This window comes from Narcine bancroftii, chromosome 6, assembly GCF_036971445.1.
Source record: "Narcine bancroftii isolate sNarBan1 chromosome 6, sNarBan1.hap1, whole genome shotgun sequence".
Classification (NCBI taxonomy): domain Eukaryota; kingdom Metazoa; phylum Chordata; class Chondrichthyes; order Torpediniformes; family Narcinidae; genus Narcine; species Narcine bancroftii.
Genome location: NC_091474.1, coordinates 165,553,396 through 165,566,233, shown reverse-complemented (window position 1 = coordinate 165,566,233; position 12,838 = coordinate 165,553,396). Strand labels below are relative to the sequence as shown.

General features: G+C 38.7%; 1 protein-coding gene across 3 annotated transcripts in view; it reads left to right on the top strand.

Annotated features, from left to right (window-relative positions):
- cad (carbamoyl-phosphate synthetase 2, aspartate transcarbamylase, and dihydroorotase) overlaps positions 1–12,838 on the top strand; it is a 106,043-nt gene that overhangs the window by 81,695 nt on the left and 11,510 nt on the right. For 2 of the 3 annotated variants that reach the window (XM_069886596.1, XM_069886598.1), the window contains exons 35-40: positions 467–620; positions 3,599–3,643; positions 4,284–4,444; positions 5,169–5,243; positions 7,269–7,481; positions 10,583–10,708. In XM_069886596.1, the coding sequence (XP_069742697.1) occupies positions 467–620; positions 3,599–3,643; positions 4,284–4,444; positions 5,169–5,243; positions 7,269–7,481; positions 10,583–10,708 (774 nt within the window). The remainder of the gene's footprint in view (positions 1–466; positions 621–3,598; positions 3,644–4,283; positions 4,445–5,168; positions 5,244–7,268; positions 7,482–10,582; positions 10,709–12,838) is intronic. The other variant, XM_069886597.1, reaches the window with a different exon arrangement.

Genomic DNA, 12,838 nt, shown 5'->3' with positions numbered 1-12,838 from the left:
GTCATCTGTAATTCCTTGGCCCATTTTATTATAATAGGTAAGTAATGATGACTTTTTAAAATGTCTCCTTTGGAAGGAAAGTCTAAAGCTTCACTCTCAATATTGCTTTGAAATCTTGAACATGATATCTTGTTGCTTTTCATGTATCAGGCATACAAATTGTTTCCCACAGATTCCATAATTGGCACTTGTAATTTCTCATTGATCACACAACTACCTTAATTGGGGCAGCATAGAGTAGCATTTAGCATTTATCAGTGATTTGGGTTTGAATCTACTACCTTTGTTTATAAGGAATTTGTACGTTCTCCCCATGTCCTTCGTGCGTTTCCTCTGGGTGCTGCAGTATCCTCCAAATACTAAAGCGACTAATGGGTTAATTAGTCATAGGGTATTTGGGTGCTGTGTGCTGGAAGGCTTGTTATTGTGTTGTATCTCTAAATTTAAAATTAACTTTTCTTTTAAGACTCCAGAGCATTCAAAACATGCAATTCAAACTGAAACAATCCGTACTCGGCCAGCCAGCCCACGCAGATTGGCAAGTAGTGGCCCTGCTGTGGATGCCAGATTCCATCTACCTCCAAGAATTCATCGCTCTTCTGACCCTGGACTTTTGAATGGTAGGCCTTTTTATTTCCCCTTCATTTGCATTGTCTTGCATAATATAATTTGCAGGTGTATTGACCTGTAAAAACAATTTGTATTATATTAGATCAGTTCTATACTTACCAGAAGAGTGTATTAAAAGTTGATTTTCTCAGTTCATGTGCATTTCCCTAAGTTTTGAATCATGTGGTCAGTCAAGGAAAACAAATAACCAAATGTAGCACAGCCTCTTTACTGACATCAGGTAATGATATCTAATTATTCAATGAGATGTTAGGGATCAAGCAAAAATGGTATAATTTATTAGCTTTCTATCAATTACATTAAGGGTTCTTGCATTCAGGGAATCTGGAAGATATTTATGAATTAAGATATTACAAAATATGATTGTACCATTGATGTGAAACTATAATATAAACTAAAATATCCTGGACATTTAAGAAGCAAGGAATGGCAATGCAGGTTGAAAAAAATAATTTAGTCAACTCCATAGAGCTTTCAAAGGCATAAAAGTAAACTTTTAAAGCTTATTGTCATTTCATGTGGCAAAAGTAAATGTGATCAAGTCTGGGATATTCACAAATGTCGTCAGTGCAGAAGTGTTTAACTTGGTATTAGTTGGTGCTTTGTGTTTCAGTATAGTTTTCTACTGGACTAACTGTAGAGATGAACAGCAAAGCTCCTAAGAAATACCATCTTAAATATCCACGGAACAATTCCACTATTATACCTGATCTGCAACTGATCCCCATTATCTGGAATTCAATCAACAGGAAACTCAAACTACTGGCAAAAAAGTTGAGGAAATAAATAGAACCATAGAACATGACAGCATAAAAACAGGCCCCTTCAGTCTGTGGCGAACCATTTTTCTGCATAGTTCTATACAGATTGGGGAGTGAGCTCCACTTCTCTTCTGAAAGTTTATAGCTAGTTATTTAGACTGGCTCTTGTTCTGGCACTGCCACTATACTTTTTCTGTATTCTGTATTAGCCTTTTTTATGGAACGATGCTGAATTGAAGCCAGCTCAACGAGGGAAATAAAAGGTGGACTTGCCTTTTATGGAGAAGGCCTATAAGGCTGATCCAGTCTTACTTTTATGGAGAACAGCGTCGGGAGCTGTCTTCTGGAGCTGAGGGAGGTGGGGCAAGTGGTGTAGTTGCCGTGAGGTCAAACATGTGCGCCAAACAATGGCAGTCTTCATTACCCATAATCCCCCACAGCTCTGGGAAATGCAGAGTAGATTCACCTGTGTGGGGAATGATGGATAACGAAGATGGCCATTGATCCTGCATTAAAACAAAAAGAGGCTTCGCCGTGCCCTTGTCTATCTCCTTCCAGCCCAGTTTGGTGAAGGAGTGAAGGGCAGAGAAGGAACAGTAAGAGGACATTTATGGGTGGCAGGAGTGAGCCTTAAACCCCAGCACCAATCACCCTGGGAGCCCTGGTGATGGCTCCTGGTCACGGGTTGACGGCATCATCATGACTTCATCAGCCGCCCCTAAGCAGCTCCATTCAGTGGCATTGCCTTTATGGAGCAAGGTGGAGTGACTCAATCCACCTGTGAGACTACCCTCAGGATGGATCAGAGTCCGTGTTCTGGATCCACACACACACAGGTTTTATGAAGGTAAGTTAAGCGATGTAAGGGTGGAGAATATCTACCTTTACGCTCGCTTATATTTTAACTATAAAAAGGGCTATTGTTTGCGTACACTGGTGGTGTCATCTGCAAATTTACAAATGCAAAGTCTGAAATGAGAATACCCTTGTTGATGAACAATCACAATGAATCTTTGCTGCAACAGTTGAATATACTTTGTCTCTTAACAAAGATTTTATTCACTACAATGAGAGGCAGGGAAGACATTTGGGCATACTGTACTTTAACCACAGATCTATGGAAACTATTAATGTTTACTCTATATCAGTAGATAAATGAGGTGTGTGAAATGAAGATGATTTTATAGTATATTTGCATTAAAACAGTGTGTATGTTGTAACAAGGACTACAATATTCAGCATCTCTGTTTTCAGTGCTTTTGGTATATCTCTTAGCTGTGAATCTCAATTTTTTTCACATTAATAGTTTCATTGTGATATAGTACCTTTCATGAAGAAATTATTGACTCAAAAATGCATCTAATGCTAATTATGGATCATGTAGTTACAGTACATTTCCCTGTATCCAAAACGCTTGGGACCAGACATTCGTTTTTTTTTTGTTTATCGGAACAAAACCGGAATTAAAACAAAAACAGCACAGTAGCATCAACTGTTGCCAATTCCTGATACCTCCACATCACCGGTGCCGCCCGACACCTCCCCCACTGCTGCTGGTCCCGAATACGGTCCCTGCTTCTGCCTGGGAGTCTGATGTCCCCACTCCTGCCCCGGAGGCCACTCTCCTTGATGACACCAGGACAAAGGATTCTTCCGACTGCTTGCGGCTGGTAGACAAGTGGCACACAATTTGTAAACCAAATACAGCAGAGGCTAAAGAAGAAATGGAAAGAGAGAGGGAAGGGAGTTAGCTGAAACGAGGACAATCAGCATTCATGGTTTAAGGGCTCACTCTCGTACCTAATTTCTTCACGTGAGGTGCCTGACCTGCCGACTTTTTCGCATCGCTCACAGATGGATTGAGATTCCAGCCTGCTTCCCTGCTGGTTCTGAACTCTGTTGTTTACAAACTGGCTCCAACAGAGTATCAGAGCCCCACATGGGCAAGTCGGGTGATAATTTTTTTTCCCCAACTTGTGACGTCATGTTGGCACTAAAAAAAAGGATAGGTTTTTGGATCTTTTCGGTATTCAGAACTTCGGATGCAGGGAAACGTACTGTATTTGTGGTATTTTCTGCAAATTCCCCGTACTTGTCACGTGGAGAAATGTTTCTGTAAATGGCAGAGTATGCTAATCTTTTCCAATCCAAATTGTTTGATTCATTTAATGACTTCTTGATGATTCTCCTTGCTCTGATTTAAACAGCTGAAGAATACAAGGAAAAAACAGTCAAGAAATTCATCGAACAAGGTGTGAATTCCAGCTTCAGATGTAAATTTTCAGTAGTGTGGAATGTTCACAGTTGGTTAGAAATTAATTATTCTGGCTGCTTTACTGAAAGTGTTAATTCTTTTGCAGCTTTGCAAGCATCTTGTAGGATAGTATTGAATGGTTAATTTTGCTCATAAATGTTTGCTGTGCAGTAGAAATCATACAATAACAAACGTGCAAAGATTTAATATAAATGAATTTGGAGCTGCCTTGACCTGTTAATGCTGATTAAGGATTCAAATTGGACTATCTCCTGAGGTTTGCAAAATGAGATTTAATGTGGAGGCACACGTGAATATCAAGGCGGAGCTTGGAACCTGAACACAGTGGCACTTGTAACAACACAAGGCTTTGAATGTACAGTTAAACTACAGTTGATCATGCACTGCACAGTACAAAATTATTTATTAGTTTGAATACATTATTTTTCAAGTGAAATGTAGGCCTTTGTGATTTGGGGGAATAGCTTGCATTTTAAACTGGTGAAGCTTGATTCAAAATAACATTGTGTTCCCTGTAAGAATTTTCCATGACAATCTGAACATTTGCATAATGGCATAAAGCTTTTCACTTCAAATAATTCTGAACATCTATTTATTTTTTTTTCTTTTCTCAAAAGATACCGTGAATCAGGATGGTTATGTATATCCTCCTCCAGTCTCGAGGCTTCTATCGCCACAGAATCTTGCAGCTCAGGCTGTCCCTCATCCGTACTCACCACTTCTCCATTCTCTCATTGGACAGCATGTTCTGTCAGTTAGACAATTTACAAAAGACCAGGTGACCATTATCTTGCATTGGTTTTCATTTTTAATTCTGATGATGTGTGCTTCTCCCTGTTACAAATCTTGGCTGTGTTCTGAAGTTGATATTAAATTTAAATTAAAAATTTTAACTTTTAAATTTAGGTTTTAAATTTAGATGTATGGCATGGTAACAAGGCCCACGAGCCCATGCTGCCCAAATACATCGATTCACCTACAATCCCCGAGCGTTTTGAAGGGTGGGAGGAAACCCATGCAGACACAAGGAGAACGTAGAAGCTCCTTATAGCAGCCAAATCATCAAACCTGGGTCACTGGCACTGTAATAACATTGTGCTGTCTGCCTCGCTAGCTGTACCACTTTTCATGCTAGCTGTATTGATTGGCAAGCATCAGTTTGAAATAGGATGAAAACTTTGATAGTTAAACTAATGTTGCTGTCCTGTATTATTTTGCAGTATTTTAACAAATGTTTGCCTCTGGCTTTCTTTACAAAACTGGCACATTGATCTCTCCTGTGAGTTGAAAAATTCTGTTCACTGCATATTTGTAGGCAATTTGGAAATCTTTGTCAAAAATTTAAATAAAAATAAGAACTCAGGAAGTTTCCCATTACAACACCATATTTGATTGCTGCAATCTTTGAATTGTATGCAGTTATATTAGGATTCCTAATTTAAAATATATGTATACACCTGGATTATTTAAGATATTGAATTTCTGATTATATTTTTTTGTAGCTGTCGCATTTGTTCAATGTTGCTCATAACCTGCGTTTAACAGTGCAGAAAGATCGCAGCTTGGATATTCTAAAGGTTTGTATAAGAATCTTTGATTTTTAATATTTATCCAGAGACTGGGTGTTTACAGTTGTGACATTTGAGTCATTTAACTTCCATCACTTTGATATGCTCAAAGTATTGATGTGTCTCGTGTGGCAAGAGAATAACCTGTGGGAAGAGGTACAGTTTTTGTTAAATTTTACCAAAATAATTTGGACTTAATGACTTGAGATTAAACGTTAGTCAATTTATCAATCAAACCAGTGCTCATCTTTGTTTCTGGTCGAAGCAGAATTGAAATTCAAACATCATTTCTGAGTAGCCAGTACTGAAGAATGCCAAGTAAAAGGAAACTCCTTTTTGTTGGTTAATCCTTGATTTTCCTGCATTCTGAAAATCAGTAAGTGGCATTGTAATGACCATTACATCATCACTAAGGTGAGTCCCAATTCTTGGAAACCAGATGACCATCAGTTTTATTTCTACCAAAATTTGGTTCCTTTTTCAAAACTATTCCATATCTCTAACAACCTCTGACCTCGCCTCTGTTCAAGAGGCTTAAGGGGCTTTGGTTAAAAACAGATGGCTTTCTCAGCAGTTCTTGAATAATTAAGGCTCACTTGAAATCCATTAACTCTGTCCTTCCCAGACACGTGGACTCTTCTCTGAAAACAATGGTTCTCAATAAATGTGCTATGACCTGCATGTGACCCTGTACCAACTCACAGCTAACTTACTAAGAATACAGATACAATATTTTCTCTATAATTTACTTCACTAAAACATTTTTATAAAAGAAATAGAGTTTAACATTAAATTAAAGGTTAACACATCCATTAGTGAAAGGAATACATTTATTGGGTAATTGATAGGTTGCGTCTATTGTCTGTGACCTGCTCTTGTAGCCCTCTCTGGCTAGTCCACTTGAGTTCCTAGTCACCAGTGATCCAACAGGATGTTAATGGTGGGAATTCAGTGATAATAGAGGTGGTTGGATCCTTTCTCTTTGGTGATGGCCTTTGCTTGCCATTTTTATGGCATAAATATTACTTGCCACCATCAACCTATTGCTAGATTGTCACCCAGGTCTATAGTGCTTTGATTGTAGAGGTACAACAGATGTAATTAAATGCTCTACAATAACCTGGCAACATCCCATTTGAATTGTTGGACTATTTGCTTTGGCAACTCTGATAGCGACAGTCATGCCAGTGGTCTCATCAACAAATGAAAAAGGACCATTAACATTAGTAGGTTCCCTTTCTAATTGCACCCAATCTTGACTTGGAAATATATTGACATTCCTTTATCACCTCTAGTCTAAATCTTGGAACTTCTTCCATACCAGCATTGTGTAATAACCTTTGATGGAAATATTGCAGCAGTTCTGGAATACTGCAATCCCTACTGCCTTTTTTAAAAAATATTTTATTTTAGATTTTGCAAGTCCAATAAACAAAATAATACATTCTCTTTCCACGAAATTTGACTTAGAGTCCTTATTTTCCCCCTCCTTACACCCTCCCCTCCCTATCCCTTGAGTTATGCAAATGCCAAAATTTAAAAATACAAACATACAAAAACCACTTAAACATTGATAAAGACAACAATCCTCCTCAAAGCTGGTAGTTTCACATCACTGCTGCCTTAAGGAAGATTAGAAATGGGCAGTAAATGCTTGCCAGGCATATCCAGATCTCAAAGTAGATGAAATGATGTGAAGTTGCATTGAAAGTAAATACATTAACAAAATTAGTTGGGGATGCCTCACATTCAGATATTTGTGAGAAGAGTAATATTTAAAATTTGTGTCTTAATTCTGTTCACATTTTTCACCCAGACTTTGTATTTTAGTGGGGTGAAGATATTGTAGGGGTCTGGTAACTCTTCTGGAGACAGATTGTGAAATAAAAATATGAAAAAGAACACCGTACAATAATATTCAAATTTATGTTCGTCATGAAAGTCATGGCAAGAGTTACAATCTCAAGAAATGGAAAAGCACCAGAGTAAGTTCAAAAGCAAACATTTCCAAATCTATCCTTTTTCTCCCAACAGGGTAAGGTTATGGCTTCCATGTTTTACGAGGTCAGCACAAGAACCAGCAGCTCATTTACAGCTGCCATGCAACGGCTTGGTGGTTCAGTGATTCACTTTGCTGAAGCAAATTCATCTATGCAGAAAGGGGAGTCTCTCTTAGACACAGTACAGACAATTAGTTGTTATGTGGATGTAGTGGTTCTTCGTCATCCTCAGCCGGGTGCAGTTGAGGTATGTATTTGACTCCTCCAGATACAGAGGATAGTCCATTGTTTAATTTTCTGAGTTTCTTTGTTGCTTTAAATATAGTCAAATTAACCTTTTGTCAGCTGCATATACATGTGAACAAATTAAATTTAAACTGAGCATTCCTTTTTTTTCCCCCCACATGCAGTTCAGTGAACATTAAAACGGATGCATTTTTGTTACTTTTTCTTCCAGTGCTTTTATATAAAATAGAAAATTGTTTTGGTAATTTATGCTTTTTATGTTTGGCAGCATGAAGGTAATAAAGATCATTTTGTCCATTTTTGAATCTACTTACAATATTAGGTTCATCAAAATTAGAGCTGTGAAATGATTAGAAAATACTTGCAGTTAATTGAGAAAAAGCTTTATATTTAAGTTCAAGTTTATTGTTTGATTATGCACATATAATTCGACGAAATGGTATTCTGCAGACTATGGTGCACACACAAAAACACACAATGCACAGTACATAATGATCACATAAATAAAAATTAAATATATGTAAATATTTGGCATGATTTACATGTTACTGGATACTGTTCTTTAATCTCACAACCTGTGGGAAGAATCTATTATCCAGCCTTACAGTCCTGATTTTGATGCTCCTACTCCCCCTCCTTGTTGGAGGTGGGTTAAAGGTGCTGGGGACTCTATGGAAAGGGTTTTCTTTTTAATTCCTTGAGACCTATTTAGGCAGTGCTCCCAATAAATGTGATCGGTAGAGGAAAGGGAGACCCCAGTGATCCTCTCGACTGTTTTAATGATCCTCTGCAAAAATTTCCAGTTTGATGCTTTGCAGCAAACATACCACACAATGATGCAGCTAAACAGGGCACTCTCAATTGTGCTCCTGTGAAGGGTGGTCAGTATGGGCCAGTAGACTTCCCTTCCTCAGCCTTCTTAGGTAGGGTAGGCACTGTTGCACCTTACTGACTAATGAGGTTTTTTGAGTCCAGGATAAGTTGTCCTTTATATGCATGCCAAAGAACTTGAACTGTCTACTCTCTCCACAACAGAATAGTTGATGTGTATAGTGGTTACATAGACAGTAACCATTTTCTGTTATGTCTAAAGCCACATCCAGCTGTCCATCAACATCGAGACACCGCCCAGCCTCTCCAGCCTGCCAATCAGGTGTGAGCCCACCAGCCAAAGCAAGCACTCCCATTGGCCAGCCCATACCTCACAGGCCCTGCTGAGCAGGGCAGGTTATAAAACTACAGCATCTCAGTTTCACTTTCTCTTCGCCACATGGTCGTAGATAAGGGACTAGCAACCCCTTAAGATAACCAGGATTTCGCTATAGACAGCAGCCGATACCAGCATTGTAGCCATGCTCCCAATTACTGGGGTACGGGAGTGTATGTACTCCTGTAGGTAGTCCACATGAAGGATACCTTCCATAGTTGGAATCCCCCTTTCCCTCTGGATGTATTCCGGGGTCAGAAGCTGGTTGCGGTCGTTCCCCCCCCCCCCAACCCCCCGGAACTGCTTCTGATTGCATTCTGCTGATGGGTTTAGGTTCCAACTGCTTGTAAATTGCTAACTACTTTGCTTTGTGCTGTTAATTGCTCCTGATCTGGCACTGTGTTGCTGGGTTAGCCAGCCAGTTTGTTTTGGTGTTAATAAATCCTTTAGTTATCCATCTCCTGTGTCTGGACTAGTTTCCTCTGAACCCCAAACTAATCTCAACACAACAGTGGTGGAGAGTAATCAACCTTTAGCCTCCTGCAGGCCACAATCATCACCTTTGCCTTGTCAGTGTTGGGACTCACACCATTTTATGAGCCTTTCAAACTCTTTAATGTGACTCATCATTCTTGCTGATGAGGCCCAATACTGTTGTAGCATCCGCAAATGAGATAATTCTGTTCGAACTGAATCTGGCAGTGCAATCATGAGTCAGCAGTGAGCACACTGCCCTGAGATGCGCCAGTGCTCAGCCTGATAGTGCTTGAGGTTTTGCTGCCAAACTGGACAGCCTGGCACATGAAACATCGTATTCTGGGTGGGTCAGGACGGAGTGGAGGGTCAAGACTGCTGCCTCATCAGTGGACTGGATTGAATGGTAGGCAAACCGAAACTAGTTCAATATCATTTCTCTCATTTGAAAAGGCTGGATTATATATGGAATAATTGGTTAGTTCCAGTGCTCTAGTTGGCATGATCCACTTCTATTGATCGTTTTTCTTGCTGGGTGTGGTTTCCCTGCCAAAAATTTCAACTCCAAATTGATCAGGTGCATGTCAAATGCATTGTGTGAAACCTGGATAAAGTGGAAAAGCTACAGGCAGATTAAAGTTGGGTTGGATAAATACTGGTGTTGCTGATTGTCTTATGCCCGAAATATTGTTGAATGTATGTTGTTTTATATGAAAGTATCATAATACTTGATTGGGTGCTGTAAATTGCTGCAGAAGAATGCTTTAATTTGGAAATCCTACTTCCAAATTCAAGCATTTGAATTTGGAAGTTGGATTTGAGGAAATCTTTCTAAACTTGATTTTGGTAGGATTGTTGTGCATATTATTAATTTTTAAGATAGATTACAAGATCACAGATCTTTTAGCATAAGAAAATGATCTGAATGATAATTTCAGCTTTAATTCCGAATCTTGAAAGACACTTCTGTTAAGTGCTGGTGTTGTATCAAGGCTAATTTATTTGTAAAGATCTCTAGCAATATCATGAATAGAAAACAGAAAACTTAAGCTGTTCTGTAATTGAATATCTTTTAAATTCTATATCATTCTACACTAAGGAATCAGAATGAGTGAAAAATTTATGTTAGTAGCTAGTGTGAGAGAATTTCTTGTTATGATTCTTGAATGAGAGATACAGAATTTATATTCTGCATTTTAAAAAAATCTTTTCAATCTTGCATTTTTTTTGAATTTGTGGAAAAGGTTTGAATGAGCTTTTTTAAATTTTGAAAAATGCTTCACAAAATTCTGGGTTGTAGTGGGCTGACCTGAATTGCATCTAGATTCTGTTTAGGGATATAATTTTTATTTCCTAATTTTTTTTCTTTTTATTTCAAGTCCAACACATAAGAACTGACCAGCTATTACTTACTCTTCCAGCTTGCTGCTAAAAATTGCCGAAAACCGATTATTAATGCTGGGGATGGTGTGGGTGAGCATCCAACTCAGGCTTTACTCGATATTTTCACTATTCGTGAAGAACTAGGGACAGTGAATGGAATGACGGTAAGAGATTTTCTTTTCTTTGGGTGTCAGTGGTAATTTACCAGCAGGGTACTTACTGTGTCCTGTTCTGAGCAAATTACGTTTGCTATATTTAATTATATTTTTTATTTATAATAAATTAAATTGCTGTCCTTTGTTAATCATGTGGACTGAGGATAGCACTGCTTCATTTTCTTGGATTTCTACCTTGACCTTTTATTATTAAATCTATATCATGCATTAACTAGTTATTACAATTCATAATAAATATCAATTGAAATAATTTGAATTTTTAAAAATAGGCAAAATTTGGTAATAAAATATTCAGTCGGTCAGGCCTCAAATATATGGAATGAGAAACAATCAGTTTATTTTAGTTACTTTATAAAATAGTAAATAGTTTTTATTGACTTGATACTAATCTAAGATATACTACCATTTATTCTTATTGCTGACTTTGGAGAAAATTGGCTTCTGAGTAGATTTTTGTGGCAAATCAATCTTTTCCAATGGAGGTTGCAGTAGTGTGCATTGTTTGAAATAGGGTCCTTGCCACTCATCAGCTATTATTGTCATTAAGATGTCTGAACAGCCAATCTCATTAAAGAAAACCCATACAGATTAAGACCAGGAATTAATGATCTTAATTTTAAAAAACTTTGTAAAACACATTAAAAAATTTATCTTAGAATATTTATCTTTGGGAATTGCATTTAAAAAGCACAATATAAAAAAAGTACTTTTCTAGAAGCGAAAAAGTTTGCTAAACGTTAATCACATGCAGCACGGAACTAGGCCCTTTGATCCAAGTTGTCCATGGCGACCAAGTTTTCTACCTAAGATAGCACCATTTTCCTGCATTTGTTCAATATCCCTCAAAATCTTTTCTATCTGTATACCTTCTAAATATCTTATAAATGTATTTGTGCCACTTCTGGCAGCTCATTCCATTATAGCTGCCAGCCTCTTGTGTCAAAAAAATTGTCCAAAACTGTCCATCCAAGTGAAGCAACTCTTCAGTTGTGAATCTGCAGGGGTCATTTACTGCATCTGGTGCTCCTGTTGTGGCCTCCTCTACCACAGAGAAACTGGATGCAGACTGGCAGATAACTTAATTGAGCATCCTTGCTCTGTTTTGTATATCATGTTCATGTAGTCCCCAACTTACAACCTATGCGACTTACAACCATCCGCACATATGAACACATTTTTAAAAACATATAAATATAAAATTTATGCAATTTATATTGTATTTCAAAAAAATAACAGATACAGGGCATGTAAAAGCCAAAAAGTGTGTACTTGTTAGTCAGTGTTCTGGGGCTGGCCGTGGCCATCTTGATTCCTGTGCAAATGCGCGAGTCTTCGGTAGGTGCGTGCACATTTGGTTCGAGTATTGGAGTTTGGTTGGCATATGTGCGATAGAAGCCAACTGAAGACTCATGCATGCATACAGGAATCAAGATAGCCACGTCCTGCCCCAGAATCCCGACTAACAAGGTAAGCATAGACCAGAAAATGGAAAGTTTCATCAAGGTTGATCGACAAAATAGAGGTGTGACATGATGGAGTAGTGGCTGGTCGGGAAAACCAGCCCTCTCCAGGAAAATAGGAAAAAGTTAGGAAAAAGCAAAGCATAACAAAAATAGAATATAAGAAATAGAAGATAAAGATACAAAGAAGAGAAAGAAGATGGCTTCCAAGAAGGAGAAAGTAAGAACAACTGGAAAAAAAGAAGTAAAACTAGTCGCAAGAGAAGAAGAAGGCCTTACCTGCATGAAGGAACGGGACGCTGTGGTGACGAAGAGGGCCCGACCCTCGAGGTCAATGCCTGCTCTGTGGAGTCGCGACCCACCAGCCGGTACACTACAAAAATAGCTCTCTGATCCAAAGAAAAGTGCCCCACTGCACATGCACAAGGAGTCACGTGTGTGCAACTGCGCAATCAAAGGAGAAAGAGGGCACCAGCGGGAGGGGGGCTCAGCAGAGGAATGGGCTGTCACAGAGTGAGCAGCTGAGGGACACCCGACACCAGGGCTCTCAGTTGGAAGGCAAGGAACAACAGACGAACAGCACAGGAGGGGAGGACCAGCAACAAGAGGCCTGACAAAGAGATACAAGCAGCTCACCAGGAAAAACAGAAGAGACACG